Raw genomic sequence first — 23,733 nt, forward strand, 5'->3', positions numbered from 1 at the left:
TCAAATCTGTCTCTGAGCTCAGCTGAAAACAAACCTACATCACTGCCTGATATGCCTAAGAAATCATCATGCCATATATTAATACCCAGCATACTGCAGAAAAAGGGGTGTGGGTTTTTTTAAACTTAATATTTCAAGATTAAAAAATAAAATGTAGAGTTTCAGGAAACAAATAATATAGTGAATGGGAATGAAAGTAAAGGAAAATCACTGATCCCAGAGTTGAAAAGAAGCTGCAAGAAGACCCTCTAAATCTAATAAACGTTAGGAATGGAACAATCAAGCAGACTGAAGTCCAAATTGTATTATGTTCAATATTCATAGTTTGATCCTTGTGCTGTTCCAAGAAGCCCACATTTTCTCCCGCTTTAATGAAAACCACACCATAGGAGTTTGCAAATAACTATTCTAACAATTAAAACAAAAGAAGACAGAACCATCCAAAGACTCCAACAGGGTAGCATCCATCTGACAGGCAGAAAAACATGCTGGAACAGAGATGGGAGTACGCTGAGGATGGTTCTGTAGCAACACCTATGGAATATCTCATCAGAACATTTACTGACAGAGTGAAAACAGCTCCTAGCTTTCTCCCACTTCAACAGTGAGAAAGAGCGTCTGGGGTGTATTCGAATGTTGGGTAAGATTATAATATTTCTGAAACTCTCTCGTTCACAGCACTCTTCCCATCTTGGGCTGCAAGCGCCCCGTATGATCATTAAGGTTTCTTCTATTAGTAAGCACAGTTGGAAACGAAACTCTGACTGCGTCCCAGTTGATATATCTGCAAGGGTCCAGTTTTCAGGCACATTTCCATCCTGCATGCCCTCAGACAATTAAAAAGAACACTTGGGTTGTTTACGTCTGTTTTAAAAAGAAAGAGCATTTTACAAACCTGATATGAGGCTGTAAATAATTGGAGCCTCAGCTATCACAGAGATTGCCATTCCTCTCCTTGCTCTGGAGTGACAGCTATGCTCAGTGGGAATGCCTCAATTCTATACTAGTCCAAATGAGTCAAGAGCAAGCCTTTGTCTCTGATATTTGATTGCTCCAGAAATAAGCTTGGCCAGGTTTAGGGGGAAATGTAAACCAACATTTTCTTAGCCAGGCTTTCTAGCAATGGCAGGTCCCAGATTTCCCTGATATTTAATTTTCTGATGCTATCCACTGTCTTAGGTACCTTCAAGGAAAGCAAGGCAGCTGCAGTGGAGTGTGTCACAATGTGTGCTCCTCATTCTTGTGATGGTGTTTGGTTCTTTTTATTTGCTAGGAAGTGCACCTAGACTGAAAAACCAGTTCTATGAATCCTGCCAAAAGAATTACTCCTTTTCTCAATGGAAGGGAGTTAGGGCTTTTTGTTTTCTAACAATGATGTTGAACAGAACTTTCCCTATCGCAAAACAGTAAGGTCAAATTTTGGGCCCAGAAATCCTCAGAATGTCCATTTTAACTCCGGCAGTAGGCTCCCCCATTGGCCATTGCAATTTAACATTCATATTGTGAATCCTTAATTGGAAATACTTGTTCTACAATGGGAATTCCGGGACACTAGGTCCACTTGATACAGATGGGGGTCCAGCTGAGAAAACATTATGCTGCTGCTGCTAATGCCCTTCAAACAAACCTTCAGGAATAATTGGACTTTGTTTTGGGTGATGGAGGGTCTTTTTTCAGAGGCCCTATTTAATTGCTGAACCACACTGGATTTCTGCTTTTCTGGTAGTTTAGCTGCAGCCTATTCCCCTGTCCCAGGTACATGGGCTGTAAAAATCAGAATCAAAAAGCTTTTCGTATTCATATTCCGGAAGGAGAGGATTTCAGCATTTATTCTCATATAATAAGGGGAGTTATTTTCAATTCCTTATATGAACAGGGTTATCAAATTTGCCCGTGCTCCTTCGTCTCCACCTGCACATATTGTCACATCATTATGAAAGAGAATAAAACTGCAAGTAGATTTGTTGGGATTTGCAGGACCCTAGCATACATAGAAGAAAGTCATATCTTTAGGATTCAGTTACATGTAACAAACTTAAGCTGTTCCTTGTGTTTTCTTTGCTGACAAAGCCGGCAATTTGCTTATATTGCCTCTTTACTGAAAAGAAAAAAATGTTTGACAAAATAATCATTTTTGCAAGCTGCTCCACTGGCAGGACAGCGGTCTGGGATTTGGCAATGGAACGTATCCGCCTCACAATCTGATACCCACCACCGAACCAGACCACCACCTGCAGCCCCATGCCCAGCACGGAGGGGAGGAGGGGAGGAGTGGGGAGCCATTAGAGACTGGCCTCTCGCCATCCCACATCTCTTCGGTGTAGTGGAGTGACCCTGCAGATAACCAGCCAAAAAAGAAAACCTAAAAATTGGACTCAAAGGGTCTTTTTAAGCACTTTAATCCTTTCACACTGACTGTTCCCAGCGCGTCGGTTTCTGGCACCGGATATCATGCAGGGAAAATCCGACTCCCCAAGCCAAGGAGTTAAAGAGAAGGCTGTTAATCAGCTAAATAGAAGCTGGAATCTGTTCACATGAAAGTCTCTTTTCTGTCACCTGAGGGACTCTGCAGTGTTCCGAAAAACACTCCTGACATCATTTGGCAGGCGGACCCATCTCATCCTACATGATTCATCCCTGAGGTTATTTTTTTAATATCAGAAAGTGAGCTTTTAAATGCCAAACTAATTTTGTGGGTGGGTGGGGGGGAAGTGGAAGATGTTCCAAGTGGTCTCGCTGGGCTGTACACCAACTGCGTCCACCAAATGGCTTAAAAAGAAAGTCTTCCCATGGTGCTTTCAGAAACAAAGCAAAACAGCAGCCACATCCAACTATTACCTAATACTTTGTTCTTGAAGTTCACACAGGCTGTGCTTGCAGTATATGGGGAGAACTTACCACTCACCAGTCCGGTTGTTGGCTAGCAGGGAATGAGGGAGAAGAAGTTAACTCTAGCGCTAGGTAAGGTGTTGCCTCTGCTTGTACATACCTCCTGTCTTTATTGCCCGTAACAAGCATCCACGGAGGACTATCCTGGAGGTTGACACATGAGAAGTCACCCAACGAGCTGCCTAGCTTTGTTAGACACTGACCTGTTTCCAGGCTGTAGAGAAGTATCTGGCAGAAGAAATAAAAAAACAAACACACCAGGTGAAATATAACAGGGCCATGTTGAGTGCATTTTGCTGTAGCATAAACCAGAACATGGTCATTACCACTCAGATTGTATTAAAGAGATGGTTTACAGGCCAACTTCTCAACCTTCTAGCGTGTAATCAGGATACAGAGACACCACTACCGAGGATAGCAGCAATAAAATGCATACAGGGGTGGTAGGAAACCAGGCATTGTAACAGACTGTCATGAATTAAGGGGATGTAGCCTGAACACCAGCTCTGGGCAATCACAATGGGACAGGTACAAACTTTGAGAGTTCAAAGGAAGCTACAGTGTGTTTGCCCAGTTCAATTCTTTTAAAATTCATATTGAAAAGCGACTCTCCTCATGAATAGACTTTGAATTGTATTTGAAATAGTACTAGAAGCTAAACAAATCTACTTTTTAAAAGGGTATCAAAGGAAGACCTGAGAGAGAAAGATTCTACAAAGTATGGCAAAGGAGAAAAATAAAGGAACATAATTTGCTTAGCTCCAGCAGCAATGAGCACTGCAGAGAACCCTTGCATTTATGGTCAGCTAGATAGATTAAAGAAGTGGTTCTTAACCTTTCCAAACTACTGTACCCCTGAAGCCTGAGTCCCACCCCCACGGGGCTGAGGCATGTAACTTAGTTTCATGGCGCCCCTGTGGCTCCAGGCAATTGCCTTTCTTGCCACCCCCAATACCAGCTCTGCACTTGCGACCCCTCTAAACCCCCAGGTTGAGAAACACTGGATTAAAGGATCATTCAACTTAAATCACAATTCCGTTGGATTTTTTTTTACCTACTATTACAAGTAACTCACAAGATCATTGTTAGAAAGAGTAGAAAAAATACATATTTTTCTTGTTTGTGTACTTCCTGCATTTGAAAGCACTATGTTCATAATCAACTTGACTGTTTCTCCTGCACATTCAGTCAGTGTCAACTATTTATGTGGGTCTTTTACATAGCAACAGGAGACAGAAAATACGTTCAAAAATAGGAAAATGTGATTGTCAAACTACAAATCCTGGCAAGGAGACAGCAGAAGGTGTAGAGCCTTAACATAGGTTTAAGTCACTTTGTGAAGTTGACTAGATTTCACCTTTGTCCCCCTTTAAATGCAAACATCCATGTCCATATAATATTAAGGTTGCACAGTTAATGTCAAGCAAAATGAAAAATAAAAGTTTCTATAGCAACATTAACATGACCATGTTGTACATGTGTAGTATTTTCAACTCCTATTTTTCTTGTTATAGCCTGTGTTGCTTAAGAAATGTTACTTCATAGCTTACGACAAACATGAAATATACAGTAAGTACAATATAGCCAAGTTAGCAGTGTTGTAGGAACTTTAATTTTCATTGTCTGACTTTTTCAAATTTTAACTGTGCAACTCTGATGTTGTATTAACAGCTTTAAAAAAATAGAAGGAAGGAAACAAGTTTCCTGTACTTAATGCAGATCAGCATTTGGACAGATCTGACTAGACTTTCAAGTCCACACCCTACCTAGAAGAGCTCCTAATTTTGCCTCAAGATAATTTTCTGCAAGGTTGAAGTTCAGCAGTAGCACATCTTTTGTGTTGGTTGCCTCTTGCCAGCAGAAAGTTTTTTTAAAATAATGAAAGTTTAGAAAATGTGAGGAATGCAGCAAAAATTGCAGAAAGACTGCAGTTTTTCTACATTTCTCCTGTTAATGAGGAGATGGCAATAGTGTTTGTATGGTGAACTTTGCTGCAGTTTCACGACGACTTTTACAGATTTCCCTCATGCAAACTGTCCTAGCAACAGCCAGTGTGCTTGACCCAGCCCTTCTCCCCTCAGGCCAAGCACAAAGAACATGCATTATGGTAATGCTGTAAAAAGGATGGGGCTTCATTAGGCTTTCCTACAAATATTAGCAGCAACTCAGTGGCTCCATAAGTGATTTTTCTTCAATAGTTTGTAATGTTTATCCTTACCCAACCAGTTCCCCTACTCCCCCTCCTCTACCCCAATCTTGGTCATGGACGCTTTCCTTAGTGAGGGTTATGTAAGTCCCTCTATTAGCTTCCATGAACATATAACTGACGTGCCATGTCTCAAAATTCAACCATTTTAGGGTGTTTTTTTTCTCATCATCACAGAACACAAACATAGTTGAAGAACTTTTACTCAAACTCTTTAAAAGTAATTCACTTTTAGACAAAGACCTAGCATGGAAGATACCATCCCAAAAGATTAATTTGTTTGAAAATGTGAACTTGTGAAAAGGGGGTTATAAATTTAAACTGTTTCATAGATATTTGAGAGACAAGGGGGTGAGGTAATATCACCCACCTTGTCTGTGATATCCTGGGACCAACACAGCTACAACAACAACGCAAACATCACTGATATTTCATATATATCACCACTGAAATGCATCCCTTTCTGAAGGAAAGTACAGCAACCAACCAGCACACTGCACACAACACCGGAGAAGATGACATTTTGACCAAGACACTGTGGCAAACAATTTTTTGTATTAAAATTGAAGCAGAAACTAATGGCTATGCTTGGCTGACCAGACTTCTGTTCTGAAGGTCTTGTTTGAAAGATACAGGCAATAATCACCACTGAATTCAGTTTATCTACCTTGAGAAAGATTAGTGGCTGAGCTGACCCTATCAAGATTCCTGTAGTTCCAGAAAATCTTCCTAGACCATCTTTTCTGACTGCACACTTGCCCCCTGGAGAAAAGGCAGTGCCTCTTGTTGCTCTTGAGAAACTCCCTGCAGCTGCTACTATGAGTGTCTATAGCCTATTAATTCACCTAATAGATATTAGCCCCAATCTACCCTGTCAACATAAAACTGGGATGAAGTTTTCAAATATGCATCATTATGAACAGGAATGCCCTCTGCAAAAACTTGTTAATGTGCAAGTCTTTAAATACCTTGGACTTTTACAGTTTCTTAGCAAACACTGAACACAATTATTGTTCTAATTGCTTGCCAAGTTTCATTTTCAAAATCAAAACTGTAATAAGTGGGCAAAAAGAATTTTTAAATGAACATATTTACTTCTTATTTACACATGTAGTTTACAGATTGCCAAATGCTTTAATCCTTTTATCTGTAACAAAACAAATTATTAAAAAAAAGTTCTGGTCAACCAGACTTTCCATACCTACTGACATTAATGACGGAGTGATGGGATAAATTTTGTGTCTTTTCCCACTCTCTGTTTATCTTCCCTCTTTTTTAGGGATTTGTTTATGTTAGGTATATACATTTTTCTGATCTACTAGCTCCTTCATCTGCAAAAATATGCTCTTCAATGTTATCGGCATATATTGTCACCTTTTCCTTGCTCGGCATAAGATTTTTTTTTTAAAACCCATTCCTTCAAACTGTTCTTGCTTTTACTGTATCTCTGTCTACCAAGCTTCAAACCAGAATACAATTTTATACCTGAACTAAAAATCCTTGAAAATAGGGGATTTAAAACTGAAAGGACAACACAATTTTGAAGTTGCTGTAACGCTTCTGGTGAGCTCTGCTGTAATACCCTAAAGTAACGAGGATTTTCTTTACAAAGAACATGATAGAGAATGAAAATATCTGGTCACTAGGGAGTTAAAATAAGGGTCTCTGTGTTAAAGGGCAAACAAAGCATAAGGTCTCTAGGAGGTGTATAATCTTATAATGCACACTGCAAACGGATTACTCTTTGAAAGACATTTATAATCCTATAATGGACACACAAGGCTAGTGACCTAATAGGTATAAATCTGATAAAGGTAAGTGAACCTAGAGCTTCTGGGTGTGAAATGAGGTACCCCCTTCTTCCAACAGAACTTTTGGGGCAAAAGCGATGAATGACATAATATCTAAACAGATACTGAGTATACATATTGAATGAGCTAAAAAAACCACAAAAATCAAAATCTTTACCTACTAACAGTTTTCAAAAGCAAAAGTCTAAGTTACTGGATGAGAGTCAAGTGATCTCCCAGAATGTTTAATAATTCAGCAAGCCAGAAATATCCAAAGAGTACCTTTACCATTACGTTTAGTTAAAGACCACAGAGATTAGAAAACACATTATCCATCTCAGAGGCGATTCTTTCCATGTTACAAGTCCCTTAACGACCTTTACCATCTCTCCCTCGCGCTCTCTCTCTCTCTTTTAATAAGGCTGAGCAAATGGGACTTCATTTTATCTGACTGCCACAGACTAGTGTTATTAATTATTCATGCTCCTACGCTCCCTTTTGTTAAGGCAGTGCATTAGACTAATTTCCCTCTTTGTTGCACAAGTTGGGCGAGTCCCAGCCTGTAGCCACTGCTCTCAGATATATGTGCTGAGACACAGGCTCATAGAAGGGACAGCGGGGGTGGAGTGTGTGTGGAAAACTTACTGTAGTTAGGAAACTTTAAATCAGCAGGCGTGTGGAAATGTTTAATAAAAGCAGTCCAAGAACCTAATAGAGAGAATACCAAATTAACAGACAGAAAATTGCAGCTTCTGTAGCCAGACCAACATCGGCTGTGAGCTTTGTTAGATCTTATAGTTTATAAGGTCCAGCATGGCATAAACGCTTTGGACGAAACACTTAAAAAAAAAAATCCACACAACTCAGGTGGCTGAAGACAGTGGTGTTGATGGAACTCTTCCATGCACATCCAATATCCCAGCATGGGGGCTAGGGATACTTTGTTGCTGGAGATGCCATTTTTGGATGGAACATAATACAGAGTCCCCAAGCACTTGTTATCAAAGAGCCTGCAGTACTTTTCACAAGAGCAGAGGTGTTCACCCCAGTATCCTGGCTAAAGGCCAACTCAGGCAATTGCATTTTGAAATAGCTGGATTTGCGCTGTAGGGAGTTATGTTTTTCCTTCTTACCCTAAGTTGTCGTGTTTTGTTGCTAGTAAATGCTGTTCATTCCACCCCAAGAGGTGGCTTCTTTCAGCATTGGGTGAAATTATCTTTATACCTATCTGGCTCTTTTGAATAAGAAGCAGTATGTGACTGTAAATAAATAATAATTAATAACAACAATAAGGAAAAGGTATAACAATGGTCAACAATGTACTGAAAATATTAGCACCTTCATTTCTAAATAACATACTGGGTACACATGTTCCTGGAACATCTTAGCTTTCCATTCATTTGAATGGACATATCTAAGAATAATGATACTTCGCACTTACAGAACTGTCCTAAGACCACAAAGTGCTTTACACAAGACACATAACATTACCCTATTTTACAGAGTGGGAAACTCAGGAACAGAGAAAAATAACGTGACGTGCCTAAAGTCACAAAAAAGGAGTCAGTGCCAGGGCTGGGAACAGAATGTACATCGTTTTATTCCTAGTTCTGTGGCCTATCCACTGAATAAGACTGCACACATTGCTTGCTTACACCAGTATTCTCTCAGCAATGAGGAGGTTCATGCAATTGCTAGTCAGTCATTGGTTCCCTTAATAAAAGAGTAGAACTTATGAGGATTTTTTTTTTAATCCATGGGTCAATAGGCATTCCACCTACATGTCATCTACAACAGTGGACGTAGCTTTCTCACATATTTGATTCAAAGCTCATCGTCTAGTTAAGCTGAGCCCCTGGTGGACACCACTGCAAGTTCTGAATGTTATTTCTAAAGAGCATGTGGGAAAAAATATAAAAAGTTTACAAGCCTTAGGGGGGCAGTTTCCTGGTGTAAACGTACCAAACTGTAATATTGGCTCCTGTAAATACAACACATTATAGCAACATAGGAAATTTGACTATTAACAAATGCAAGGTCAGCATATTGATACTCGTACACAGAGATAAGTGTACTGGCTCCATAAATTTAAAGATGAGCTAAGATTTAAGAAGAGCAGATGAGAGAGAAAGAAAAATTGGAAAGAAAGCCAGCGATAAAAAGAGTAAATCATACACAAAACAGTGAGTTAAAAAAAATAAAAAAGCAGTTAATATACATGAATAATGGATGTTTGATTTAAAAGCAGTTTACTTCAATATGATGTAATTTTTGACAATCAGCCAGAAAGACTATTTTGCAAGTCTTTGCCAGATATAAGTCATTGTGCAGGACTGGTAACACAACCATGTCTGTGAGCATGTGGAAAATTGACTTTCCTGCCATTCCAAAGGCGATTTTATGCTGGCAAACAAAAACTTTTATCTCAGGTGCACTTAGCTGTGCTAACCAGCCCTAAGCAGTGCTCAAAGGGCCAGCTCAGAGAATACATGAAAGCATTATTATGATTCATCTAAAGAGTCTGTGGTGTGCCCAGCAGTGCAAGCGTCAGGTGTCTTGCACAATTCTCTTTACAGAATCCTCCAAATATCTATAGACTGCCACATAAATACCTATGAAGCTATAAGCAAATGTAGATTTATTTTCCCTTTTAAGTTTTTATTTGAATAGCATCAAAGTGAGACACTCAAAGCTGGTAGCATTAAGTAGAGCCAGACGTCACGCAGGCAGGCAGTGTAAGAGCTTCAGCAACACAACTCTGCCAATGCACCTGCAACCCCTGCTGTTGCAGTACTGGACCCTTCCTGGGCATGGACTGCCAACCACCCAGGACTGTGCCAATCTTGATGGTTCTGTGATGTGGACAGATGTCTGCTAGGGACTGGAATGAGGTCAACAAAACTCATTTAACTTAGGGCTGAAGACTGATATACAAGTTCAAATATCCACAGGTGAAAGGACATTGTATTTACCCACTAAACCATCTACCCTATAGAAAAAAACTGACTATTTTATCCTCCCTCCCACCGATAAAATTAGGATGGGTAATATGAAGGCAAGTTGGTCCCCAAAATGGAACGAATTATTTGCCTGGCTTTGCAGATAATCTCCTTAAATATTCATGATGCATCCTAAGGGCAACATTTTCAAAACCTGAGATACTTGTCTAAGCATCGTGCCAAGTCTCAATGCAGGCATATAAAAAGCAGCTTGTCATTTTCATTAGGAAACATAAGTAAATATATTTTGCATAATTTTTATAAAAAGTTGTAAAAATGAATGGCTCTTTCAATTTAGTAAACCATTTACAAGTTTTCAATGAAAAATCATGGAGGCAGATTCAATTATTCTTGGGCAAGATACTGATTAATTACTATATTGTGTGTGTGCATATAAATTTAGGTTTTTCTGACTTAAGTCATTCATCTTAGCAGTACTAAGATGTTTCTAAAAGTTTGAATTAGAAAGACAATTACAAGGGTGAGAAGGCAGAACCTTGAAAAGGAAGGAGAGACAATTATACATAGGAATCAATACTAAATAACAATAATATTTTATAGTGCTTTTCATCCCTAAAGTTACCCTGACACTTTACAAGGTAAAGGCCAGCTCCTGGAACTGGACCCAATTGGACAGACCCCTGTGCTTAGATGAATCCACGTGCAGGATTTTTCCCTTTCATCCATGACTGAAATGCAACCACTTCCAGAGTGAAACACAGCAGCTGTCTAACAATGTATCAACATGGACAGACAGTGAAGAAAGGGACTTTATGCAACTGAAACTGCATGGAGAATTTAGGTAGCCAATGGCAAACATAAATGGATAGCAAAAGCTAAAACAGTAGCTTTATAAAGCTGGCCAGAAGGCCTCAGGATGCCAGCACCAGAGCCATCACTGAAAAGGAGCAGAAACTGGGGATTAAAAACTGGCCATTTTATTAGTAAGCTATTTTTCAATCTGACGTAAAGAAAAAACAACAGTCTTGTGCGTCTTTGCTTTTTTACGATGAATAAAAAAGGCCTAAGGGGTTTTAGAAAAACCTCAGACCTTCAAGACTTGCTCACCCTAGAAGACCTGGTAACCAAAGACCTAGTGAAACTATATCACCAGAAGAGATGCTGAAAGCTAATCAAATAAGAAAGGAAGTGAATTTTAGTTAAGCTCATCTTTTTAAAGAAAGCCCCTCCGCCTCACAGGCACGGAAACAAAGCCACCCCTGGTTTAAGTCTACTGGCATTAATAGAGTTACACCAGGGATGAATTTGGCCCATCATGCTTAAAACCATTACTCACACCTCTGAATTCCATGGACTGTGGAGCATTCTGGGAGTGCCTAGATATTTCAAGCAGACAGTATTTCTGGAAAGCAGTACATTCTGCCTTGCCCTGATAGTGCCAAAAGGTTCAATATTAAAGAAAAAAATAACATTGAGCATCTAATGGCCAAAAATACTCCCACAAAAATGGCCAACAACCAATAATCTATAGTATACTGCACATGAAACAAAATGGGATGCAGCTTTTATACTGGAATAATGTAGCCATTAGCAAACAGCACTGGAATTCACTATCAATATGTTTCTGAGATCTAAAGCTCTTCTAGAGACAGACCGTCAACTTGTGACTAAAGTAATCAACCAATGCAAAGTCCCTTCACGTCGGTGTGTGGGGAATAATTATCATAATAGACATTAGTAATTAATTTCCGGCGTGATGTCAGCTGGTGTAGCAATGCCAAGCAAGCGTCCTTGTCAAACACAGCCCAGCCGTCTGGACTACTTCAGTCACATCTCCCTGATTAGGATGCGCGTTGATGCCCTGCTTAATATGATCTGCCATCAAATGCCAAATACTTCAGAACTAAATTAGGAAATATGTCCGACTCCACGGAATGATGCTAAGGAGTCTAAGTGGATTTCTCTATTCCTTTATGAGGCAGAAAGGCAATAGCCAATGTAATGGTCTTGAATGAGGCAATTCTATCTTCTAACCTCCCACCTCTGTGGGGAAAAATATTGGATTAGGGTGGGAAAGGAATTAACAAAGACAGTATGGCCTCATAGCACCTCTCCCCTCTGGAGGTATTTATGGCTCTTTCAGTGTTTAATGTGTGAAAGGGAATTTTAACAGGAGATTAGATGCAGATTCAAACTACACAGAAAGAAAGCTGCCCCATTCTATTTGGTTGTCAAATGGGGAAAAGTGGTACAACTGCACTTGTGCACCACTTGCCACAGTTCTCAACCCAGCAACTCCCCCTTTGCTCCATGTCCAGCTCACCTTCCTCTGCTTCCTTCCCCCAATGGTTGCTGTTACCCTTTTCCCTTTCCTGCTAGCTCACTACAAGTCTCAGGTATAATTAGGAGTAATGGGTTGAAATTAACCAGTGGCAAATTTAGATAGGAAAAAGAACCAGGAAGGATTTCTATTAACTGTGGAACAACCTCCCAGGGGAAGTGACAGAAACCCCATTGCCTGAGTCATTTAAAATAGTACTGGGAAAAGTACTAGAAACTATGTTGTGTAAGGAATAATCCGTACACTGCCAGTGAGATGGAATTAATACCTAATGGGTCTTTTTTCATCTCTAACTTCTGTGATATTCAACCACAGTTCAACCACAACCACATACACAATAGCTGGATGTTTCCAATAAAGACATCAGCAGTAAAATAATTCAAAACATTTAATTGGTCTTCATGCAGTTTCAGGATTAATACTCCACTGAGATGAATGAAGCAATTCACACTACATTATTCAGAGCTATTGTTTCAGTCTGTCTGCAGACTCTGGAAGACAATCCTGTTCTGATTCACATTTGGAAAAAAATTTCCACTAGAAAAACTAGAAGATTTCTTTCCAGTGAAAGTTTAAATTCTAAAATAAAATATTTGACATATTATGCCCACACTGCAACACAAAGTTTCTGTGGTGCATACGTCCCGTGAACCAATCTAGACACTAGATCAAGAAAAAAAATCAATATTTTATGAGGTAGCTAATGACGTATGTCAATCTCACTGAAAAATTAAATCTTTGTGGAGCTCTTGGTTTTATTGTGGACTTGAGCCCATTTGCTCTCTGGAGCACTGGGACACCTGTTATAACTCAACAGTTTTAAAAGCTGTAGAGCTTGCCTGAGCCATCAGCTTTTTAAGCATAGATTCAGTACAGCTGCAAAAATGAAATCTGCAGCTTATCAACTCTGCCATTGCCAAAAGATGCTTATGAAGGTAGCAGAATGAATCATAGAGGCTTCAGACATATGTCTATTTAGCCATCCCCTAAAGCAGGGGAGGGCAAACTATAGCCCTCAGGCCAGATACAGCCCATCTGAGCTTTTAATCAGGCCCTCCAACTCAACTGGTGGTTGTGGCGCGGCAGCTGCTCCTGGCCTCACCTCTTGCCCCCACCCCACCCCCCCAAACTATTCTCCCACCATGTGGACCCAGTGGCACCCTGACTGGAGCTGCTCCCAGCCCCAAGCAGCACTGCATGGTGGCTGCTCCCCCCCCCCCCCCCACGTCCCCTGTATGGCCCACCATACAATTTCTATATGCAGGTGTGGCCCTCAGGCCAAAAAGTTTGCCCACCCCTGCCCTAAGGCAACATCTCACCATTCTTACAGGCTTGGAAGTGACTTAGCTCAAATATGGAAGTGAAAAATAATAGCATTCTCCAAGGATAGCAAAAACAGAGTTTGACTCATTACTTAGGATGCCTCAGGTAGATTTATTTTTTAAAAGAAAACAATTCCACCTAGAGGGCTGCAGCAGCAGAAGATACAGATCTCCCTCTTGCAGCTGGGGAGTAGTGCATCCACTAGCTAGCATGAGCCCTTTGCCTAAGTTACCAAAGTGCTGGCATTTCCCCATTTCATGCTCACTGAAACAAATACTGAAAGTAAAGTGCACGTAAGTCTCGGAGCATTGTGTTAAGAAACTGACCTCCCACTCCATCCACACAAAGCAAAAAATAAAAATAAAGATTAAGAATTCCTTTGGCCTTTGTTAGCTGTAGAAAGGGACCTGAGTTTCCCAATTTGAAATTCTGACCCTAAGAACCACTCAGTACCAACTGGCAAAGGGTTCAATGTTCTGTAACAGCAACTCGTACCAAGCCTGACAAACTCAGTTCACCTAACACACTGCTGTCATAGTATTTATCTATAAAGAGTGTTATGTGAGATCTTGAATGAAAGTCAGGATCATGCTGGTCATTAATATCACTGTGAAATGTATGTATTGATTATATTTAAAAAATTATTTCTCTATACTGAAAATATATCCTTACAGTTTATATCAAGCTGTTATTTTCCCAGAAAAGGTGAAGAACTAGTTTTGCCAGATAAAGGGATATATGTTCACATATCTGCCACGGTTCACACGTAGATAAAGCATTGTAAGCCAAACACAATGGGAACCACGTCTGCATTTCAAGTCAACACAAGGATGTGATGACAACTTGGAGGCAGCACATGGCAGAACAAACAACAGGAGGCCATCCTGACTCTGGAGTCAAAACTATGAGTTTAGGGAAATATAAGGAGAAGCAAAAACCCATATTGGTATCCATTTCCTGAGGAAACCCTTTGTAAGGTATGGGGATAGTCCTGAAAAGTTGGATCCTGGTATTGACTGAAAATCAGCAGCTCTCAAAGACTAAATCCTTAGAAAAAAATCTACTTTATAAAATAGGAAAGGTATGTTTTGTTTTATATGTATACCAGATGTAAAGCAGAGACCCCCAGAGATAATCTGGGTACCCTGAAAAGACTTTTAGGAAACTGATAGTTTATTACATCACTGCCACCATTTGGAATTACAAATTGTGACTTACCTATGTATATATTTTACCTGCTTTAACCTCTCAATAACTCTCACTTCCTTTTCTTAGCTAATAAACCTTTAGTTACTTTACTATAGAATTGGCTACCAGGATCATCTTTGATGTAAGATCTAGAGTATCAGTTGATCTGGGGTAAGTGACTGGTCTCTTGGAACTGGGAGCAACCTGATGTGGTGTGGTTTTTGGTTTAAGTGACCTTTCATCACAAAGTCCAGTTTGTCTGGATGGCAAGATAGACTGGAGAGTCTAAGAGGACTGTCTGTGACTCCATGGTAAGGCTAGTATAGTGATCTTGGAGTTCAGGTTTGTCACTGGCTTGGTGAAATCTAATTATAGAACATACCACCAGGTTGGAGTGTCGTCTGCCCTGAGATAGGCACTCACAGTTGTGAGCCACTCCAACAAGTGGGACAATATCGGTTCTGTTTCCACTCATTATTCTCTCTCAGTACCTCTTAAATCTTAATCTTTGTTAATAAAATATTTGTTTTCACTATAAGTCGATTGCAGCGCTGTGCTGTTACAAAGGATCTGACCCAAATTCTGCCATTCAAGCTGTGTGTACACTGTCTTGCTGGGGGCAGCTTCCCTGATAATTACTGAGTGTCCACTGATGGACTGGATACTGCAGGGAGCACTCTGAGGACTTGGAGGTTGCTATGTACCTAGCAGTAGCCTGTACGATGAGGTCTGTGGGAACCTGCAACTCAGTGTTTGTGGGACCAGAGGCTGTTGATTTCAGCGAGCTGAACCACAGCAGGCATCGACAAGACTGCTTCACACTAAGGTGAGGAAGCAGCAAGGTGCCTCACCAACCCTGAGTACCCCGGGGAGCCACACAGAAGTTTACTGTTATATGAATCTAAAGGCTTGCTATTTAAATACCTTGTTGGTCTCATTCAACAGCCAGCCAAAACCTTTTACTCCAAAGGCTGCCTCGCTGGCAGATACATCGAGACATGTGACAGGTTGGCCATATACAGAATGGAGAACTTTGCCCGGCTCTTCTGCTTTCAGGAGGTAGACAATATCTTCGGCAGCTGCTACAGTCACTGGACTCCCAACAACATCTGGAACCAGGTGGAGAAAATTGACCTACAACAGCACAGATATTTCTTAGTTTTTTACACTTCCGTTGAAAATTCCTTTACATTGTCATCAGAAATACACAGCCTGGCCATGTACCGAATAGGATTCTTTAATAAACGAGTTCACACACTAGCTCTCTAGTGGCTACTCTCTAAAACCACCCCCTTGGAAACAAGTTGTTTTTGTTTTGTTTTTAAATAGTGTTTGACTTTTTTGTCTATTTGAATTTTGGAAGTTTGATTCCTACAATAGACTACTACTACATATAGCACCTTTTATCTAAGACTCTCATGATGGGCACATTTATTAAAGAAGAACATTAAGTCTCACAAAAGGCCAAGGAAATAGGTACACATATGACACAGAGGTCCACTGGTGCCAATTGGCTGCTGTGTAAAAGCAACTCCTAGGTCTGAAAAACTCACTATACCTAGCACACTACTTTCATGGTATTTATCATTAAATGAGGTCATGTGAGGCCTCTAATAAAAGCTTACGTCATACTTATCCTCATAATCATTGAGAGATGTATGTATGAATGACACTGAAGGAGTTTTGTATTTATACAATGAAAGTATGTTTAAAGTCTGTCATCGACCAAAGAGGAAAAACAGGTTTTAAAACACTTATCTGTCAAAATGTAAGTTAACCACTGTAAACCAATACAATTGGAGCCCCACTTACATGCGAAATCAGCAAGGGGATGGGAAATCATCAGGGACACAAAACTAAAGACTGAACCACAGTCGTTTGCCTAGTTTCTGGGGACAGACAAGGAATTTGGAAGAATGTAAGGGGAAGGCAAAAAGACACCCTTTTTCCATGCACCTGAGGAATTAAACAGATGGTGCTTTTACATTCATGAAAACAGGCTCTTAAACAAGCTCAGTTGAAATGCTGAAAAAGGCATTTAGGGTGAGAGAAGCTTTTTAGACAGATGGTTAGCCTGTTAAAGTTAAGTTTAGTCTCTGAGATCAGTGTTATTTTGTTTAATACGTAACCTTTCTGTTTCCATTATCCTTACTCACTATCTCTTAAATCTTAACCTTTGATAATAAACTTACAACAGATTTATAATGAAAACAATCTCAGTACCGTGATGTTATATAGGCGCTGATCCTGAGTTGAATCAAAAAGGCTGGTAAGTACACTGTTTCTCTGGGGACAGCTGACCTGGTATTTCTAGGAGTGTTCATTGGTCAAGGAGCTGAATACTACAGGTGAATGATTCAAAGGGCCTCGGGAACTGGGGTGCACCTACCATTAACCTGTAAGGCAAAGAAAGGGCTGGCATAGCCCAGAGGAGATTGTGTGGGTGGTTAACAAACTAGTGGTGTCAAGGAGTTACCCAGTGAAGCACAAGTGAGTCTCTTTCCTGCTGGAGGCAAGGGGGTAAGGAGGTGACTCTCAGTCCTGGGTACCTCGAGAACTGTCATCACAAATAATAGAGTCATTTTACAGATGGGGAAACTGAAGCACCAAAAAGTTATATCAAGTCATAGTAAGTCAATGGAAGAGACAGGAATAGAATCCAGGACTCCTGACTTTCAGTTCCCTGCTAAGAACCACTAAGACCATATAAATGTTGCTAGGTTAAAGTAATGTGCTGGTGAAACTGATGAGGAAACTGATGAGGAGTTCTCAACCTGGGAGTCACACTCAGGTATGGGGGATCATGGTCCCATACTGCTAAAATGGGAGAAAGGCTGCTTCTCCCCTTTCCTACTAGCTCACCACAAGTCTCAGGTATAATTAGGAGTAATGGGAAGGATTAAGATACCCTGAAATAGATAATTGGATCCCTTTGTTTCTATTTCAACCTTGGAGACAAATGACCGTATCTTCAGTGTTCCTTCAAATATCAAAAATTGGTAATACATACAGAGCAAGGGGAAAAAATATTGAAGATGGATGTCTTTCTGTATATCCACAGAAATAAACACGATGCAGCAATTCACAACTACGACAGGGTGATCCAGTTCCAATGGAGTTATTTCTTCGTTGTTTTAACATTTTACTAGAAAATGTGTCAAAATTGTTGACTTTTTTATTCTGTTTTTAAGTATTCTAATGATGTTTCCATTTAGGAGATGGGGAAGTAGTATCAGGGTTTCTTTAATCAGAACACTACAGCCATTAGCTGTGCAGTCAGTTTTCTTGTATTGGTCAGAAATCACAAGATTTATACTTTAATATGCTCATTTCCTCCCTCACACCATTTAACAGACTTGGCCCATAATAAACTTTGGATTTTTTAAAAAGATAAAATAGCCTCAGAACTCCATTGACAGAAGGTGTAATCTAAAGAAGCTGTGCAACCAGTTACAGCTTCACAACTGACAGCATTAGCTAGCTTGTGATATCCTGCCTCAGAACTAATCAGCTAGTGTTGATCTGAAATTCTATGTGAGAAAACCTTGATCTACAAATGAGCCAACTTAGTTTAATGTTGACAAAAAATAATTAAAAAACAACAAAACCTCCCACACCATATGGGCTCAGCTTCATTTTCACTTGTGGTTTAGGCCAGGATTTCTCCTCTCTTCAGGGATGAAAGGCTCATGCATTAACGCACTGCAATACCAACTAGCTGCTAATGCTCTCATGCAGTTCAAGAAACATTCTTTTAAGGTCATTGTAAGATCCCTCTTGGCCAGGAAGAATTAAGAGATCTAGAACACCTGGAACCAAACTGCCCAGCGGGAAAATACTCACCAATTTCTGGATTTCAAACTGTGCAGTAGTTTGCCAGTATCCCCTGTCATCAGGGCTTTCCACCTTGACCTGGAAGCCAGATGCAGTTGCTATGGCTGCACCCTCCAAGCCAAGGGCCAAAGCCTGTATCCTTTGATTGTGCTGGTAATGATGGATAGGTTCGCGCCCTATCATCAGACTCCAAACATTAACAGTCCCTGCACATAAAAGGCAAAACAAATTATTCTGTGCTACCCTATTTCATAGTTTGAGAATGGCAGCGTCTGTATTAGTGAAATGGGTTGATACACAGGAGAGGCAGGTTCTGGAGCAGCTTCCGGACTCACTCCCTATGGCCACTAAAGCTCTGGCACATTGAACAGTGGTGCAAAGTGGGCCTTAGTGTTGGGTAATAACTGTTTTTCCTGAGCAAGTTTTACTTTCTGCTTTTCAGAGAGCACTGGTATCTGCCTTGACACTGCTCCTCTCACTGCACCCGGGACAAAACAGATCATTCGCTAGAACACAGGAGTTCCAAAAAGGAGTTGGGAATATAAGACTCATCTACTGTACACTTACTCTTATTTAATCGCAAGGAATTATGAAGGAGAAGCCAGAAATGCTTCAAATGATCCCGTCTCACATTCTCTCACTCAAAGTGTCTTTGCATATGTAGGAAGCCGCTGTGGCCTCCCACGGAGCCAGAGCCTGAGGAAGGACGCCCGCGCTCTGATTGGCTCAACTCACACCCTGCCCTGGAGTCTGCCCGGCAACAAAGGGCCCGGGCCGGGATAGGACAACCCGGCCAGGCCAATTGGCTGCCGCAGGGCGGAGCCCCAACAGGAAGGGGAAGTACAAAAGCCTGGCCCCTGAGCTCAGTAGGCCCCAGACTGCTGCCAGAGGCGGACGTGCTGCCCCGCCAGCAGAGGCCTAGGCCAGAGCCTAACCGCCGACGAAGAACCCCGGCCCCACCTGGGCCCGGGGATTGGATAGGGCCCTCGAGAAGCTGGACTAGGCAACCTGGCCAGGACGACTGGGCTGAGTTACCCCGAGCCCGGGGCCGTACTCTGGAACCGCCAGACTGGGCCGAGACCCCAGAGCGGCCCGAGTGGCGGGCACCCCCAGAGGCTGGGCTAGATTTGGAGGAACTGCCGACCGCCGAGCCCCTCCCTACAGCGGGGCTGGACTTGGAGGAGCTGCCCGAGGCCGAGCCGCTCCCCACATCCAACGACCTAGAGGAGCTGCCCCCTGAAGAGGAGCTCCCCGCCTTACCCCCGGTCGACGAGGAAGGACTGACGGCACTACTCCTGGAGGACCACCTTCGTGGCACGGAGGAGGCAGGTACTAGGGTCAGTGGAGAGGAAGTAGCCCAGGGACAGCCACGGCCTGTGGCTGAAGCCGCCTTATAGCCGGTGTGTTGCGGCGGGAGCCCCGCCGGCACAGTGGCAGCCACTTCTGCCACTGTTAGGGCCCTGGGCTGGGATGCAGTGGAGACAGGTGGGCCTGCGTCCCCCTCCCTTTCCCCTTTTCCCTAGCCACCCCAGGAGAATTGCTCTCCTGACCCCGCCTGAAGCCGTTGCCTTCTCCGCTCACCCTGCCTAGGGGTTGGAGCAACTGACTCCTGGTTCGCTCACCCTGCCTGAGGCCCTGAGCGATCTGCCTCTGCTCACCCTGCCTAGGGGTTAGAGCACCTGACTCCTGGTTCGCTCGCCCTGCCTGAGGGCCTGAGCGACCCACCTCCGCTCACCCTGCATAGGGGTTGGAGCATGGGACTCCTTGCTCACTCGCTCCGACTGGGGGCTTGAGTGACAGACTGAGTGCTCGCCCCCCCCCCCCCCATATGGGCAAATTGCCTAAACTGACCCCTCGCCAAACGCGAGCTATTCCCCTGTAGGAAGCCGCTGTGGCCTCCCACAGAACTAGAAACGCTTACAGCATAGTTTTGGATTGTGCACAAGGGGACAGGATGGGAGATTTCAGTGCCCTTCTAAAAGTGGAATAGAAGGCCTTGTCTTAGCAGGGCAGTTACAGATAGCTTGCAACCAACACTGCAATTCCAAATCTTGATGTTTCAGAGAATGGGGGAAATGCAGAGAAAACTATCATTTTTTGAAAGCTAAAGTATCCCAGGCTAAGGAAAAAGAATATTGCTCCTTTCAGTGGTACAGATCAGTGGATAACAGGTTGGCAATTGCACTGGCTTGCTGCATAAATCAAAAGAATTCCACTTAAAAAGGAGAGTACATAAAGGCAAGCACTTTAATTTCAATTTACAAGAGGAAACTGGAGTTATTAGTGTATTACATATCAGCAGGGCTGAACACACACAGTGAGCTGGAGCTCACGCCCAAGCTACCCTTGTATTGAAACTGAGCAGCAATTCTTCAGCCTGACAGACAGGATTAGAGCCGGAGAAGCCCTTCCCTCTACTTGAGCAGGGCCATTAATGATGAAATGATTAATGGTGGCTACTACTTCAAAAGGAGACATAAAAGCTCTGACAAGCAGCTGTGGACGGGCACCCATGCCAGTTTGCAAATGCCTCTCCCGCGTCCCAAAGGAGGCAAAGTAAGAGTGTGGTAATGAAACTGCACATAGTGGAAATGGTATCGAAACGAGTTTAAATTGATTTATGTTCACTTTTGTAAAGATTATTTGGTATCTAGAAAGTGCTACCACTATAAAATAATGCAGATAATCCTTACGGCTTCTGTCTAATGGCACTCCCACAGAATATTTATATTCCTCGTCAGGGGAATGAAGCCCATAATGGAGACCATTTTTGTTTTATTAGGGATGCATATTTAAATTAATCTGCTATTTGCCTAAACAGTTAGCCGCCTCTGTTTGTGTGCACAAAGCCAAAACTGCAGTTAGGCTTCCATTAAAAAGATAAGTCCCAACTAAAACTGTCCCGGTGGAGTCGTAAGGGCTCAGAGCAGAACTTTCCAATATTACTTCTTAGCCTAATGGTAATTATGTTAATTGCTTGAAAGGTAAATAACTGCTGAACTGGTTTTGCAAAATAGAACATTAGCACATGCCACACACACACACCCCTGCTTAAAACAAGTTAACAGTTTTAAATGGATGGTCTGGACTATGGTTTGCTTTGGGTACTGCAGTTTGTGCATCTTGGAGGCTTAAGGCTTCTGTGGTTTTTAGTTACCTCACTTTGTAATGGACAGCAAATCCACATCTCCAAACTGGCACAAAAGGGCTGAAGTCTGATCTGAGGCACATACTTTAGATCAGCTACTGAGTACATCAATACTGTGCTTAGTTGAGTCTTCAAGGAAGGAAGAGGTATGTATTCCTGAGTATCAGAAGTGGGCCTTTAATTAGATCTAATCTGTTTCGTTTGTAAGGTTTTCTGGACAGAGCCCTGTGTTCATATTTTTCTGGCACTCAATGAACAATAATACTGACATACTGCTCACAGAAGAGTACAAAACAAAAACATAGTAGAGACTGAATTGCTTCTCTCTTCACAAAAGAAATGTTTTGCTTTAAACTTTGGGGTTTCTGCAAGATAGTGTGTAGTATGCCCACCACACAGAAGCCTGTTCTATCTCATGAATAAAATGGAGAACTCTAGGATTCAGTCTTTGTTTTAGTCTGAGTTGGAGAAGCAAAAATCATTTCATTAAAATGTTTATGGCACATTGTATCCATTAAAAACAGGAAAGGGGCTCTGGTTATGAGATACATTGTTTTTATACTTTGTATAATTGTATCTCATTTAATCATCAATGTACACAGTACTTTACCCAATATTTAAAAGACAAAGTCCCTGCCCAAAAACTCTTACAATCCAAGTCAGAAAAATAAAACGGGCAGAACAACAGTTCCAGCAGACATCACTGGTAAGATCAGAGAATGAAGGTTTTGTGAAGATGGGGGGTTCCAGGTTTGTTTTAAACTCTGAAGCCAGGAATAGAAGACAGAGGTAAGAGTTTGTAGGATGAATGCAAAACAACATAGGGAGCGAGAAATGACTAGTATTTTCTTTCATTATGAGTGAATTCAATATCATGTGCATGCAACTGTATGTGTGATGTCTAGAAACATGTGCAGGGCTTGCTTGATTACAGAGAACAGTTAGAAAACACCTCCTTTGGAGACACCAACAGGTAAGGATTATATCAGCTCTGAAGCAAGGTTGCTATGACGCAAAGAAATGGGAGTGCCATTCTGCAGCACCAGAGAATTTATTAATTAATGGGCAAGTCAGCCTTTGCTTTATTCACTCACATCATATTTGATGGGGCAAAATGGGGAAAAGCCATCTTTATAGTTGAAATGATCTCTGTTGAGAACACACATTTTAAAGAAATATTTAAAAAAAAAAACAAACCAAAACACTGAAGCGCAGTATTTGCCAGGGTGGATGAGATCATTGATTTACGCAGCCTGACTTCCTGCCTCCCGCAGTGCCCAATATTTCATTCCCAAACAAAAAAGCTTTGTTAAGGTGAAGTTAAGATTGCAAGCACCAAGCATGTTTGTATGCATATTAACTTCCAAGAATGTTACCATTTCAAAAGTAAGAATCCATCAAATGTTAGAAACCCATGAAATTCTAAGTAAGAACGGCACTTCCAAAACAAGCCACAGAGTCACACCACAACCTTAATGCTGCTCTAGTGGAGTGGCGACAGTGCGGCGTATTCTCAGACTGACTGAGAAACCACTGCTTACTTTCCAGTTTGTCTTAAGAAGACAGATGTTCAGTTGGATTGTCTAAGTGCAAGCAGTCAGTTCAGAGCAGGACAATGTAGCTGTTGATTTGTGACATGACAATCACTGTGCTTGCATTTCCTGATGATCACTTAGTATTAACATCCACTTGTTGCATCATGTCTTAGACTAGCTAAGCTGTTTGGGGCAGACTGTCTTTTACTCTGTATTTGTACAGTGCCTCACACAATGCAGCCCTGATACAGGTTGGGACCATTATACGCTTATTTAGAATCGGACAACTACATAGCTTGTTCCCTGAGTAAGGGTTTGAGTGAGATATTCCCCATTAGCAATAGAAGCTTCCTGGGCAACTAGTTTTATATTTAGGTTCACATATATTTGTCTCTGGTGCCAAGTAGGATGCTTTGCCACCATGCTAACCTTAGCTCTTTTCATGTCAGTACTCTAATTTCATGACACTGTAGGCCTGCATAAGCAGACAGGCAAAATGCTAATCTACATTTGTAAAAG

General features: G+C 41.6%; 1 protein-coding gene across 2 annotated transcripts in view; it reads right to left on the bottom strand.

The window, feature by feature from the left end:
• Window positions 1-23,733, bottom strand: part of FBXW8 (F-box and WD repeat domain containing 8) — a 66,495-nt gene that overhangs the window by 8,183 nt on the left and 34,579 nt on the right. The window contains exons 6-8 of one of the 2 annotated variants that reach the window (XM_067550147.1): window positions 18,541-18,737; window positions 15,622-15,831; window positions 3,093-3,117 (exon numbers count right to left, since the gene is read on the bottom strand). In XM_067550147.1, the coding sequence (XP_067406248.1) occupies window positions 3,093-3,117; window positions 15,622-15,831; window positions 18,541-18,737 (432 nt within the window). Of the gene's footprint in view, window positions 1-2,989; window positions 3,118-15,621; window positions 15,832-18,540; window positions 18,738-23,733 lie in introns of both variants that reach the window. The other variant, XM_067550146.1, reaches the window with a different exon arrangement.

This window comes from Emydura macquarii, unplaced genomic scaffold (genome assembly GCF_026122565.2).
Source record: "Emydura macquarii macquarii isolate MOO-44397 ecotype Brisbane River unplaced genomic scaffold, CSIRO-AGI_Emac_v2 contig_1254, whole genome shotgun sequence".
NCBI classification, from domain to species: Eukaryota; Metazoa; Chordata; order Testudines; family Chelidae; genus Emydura; species Emydura macquarii.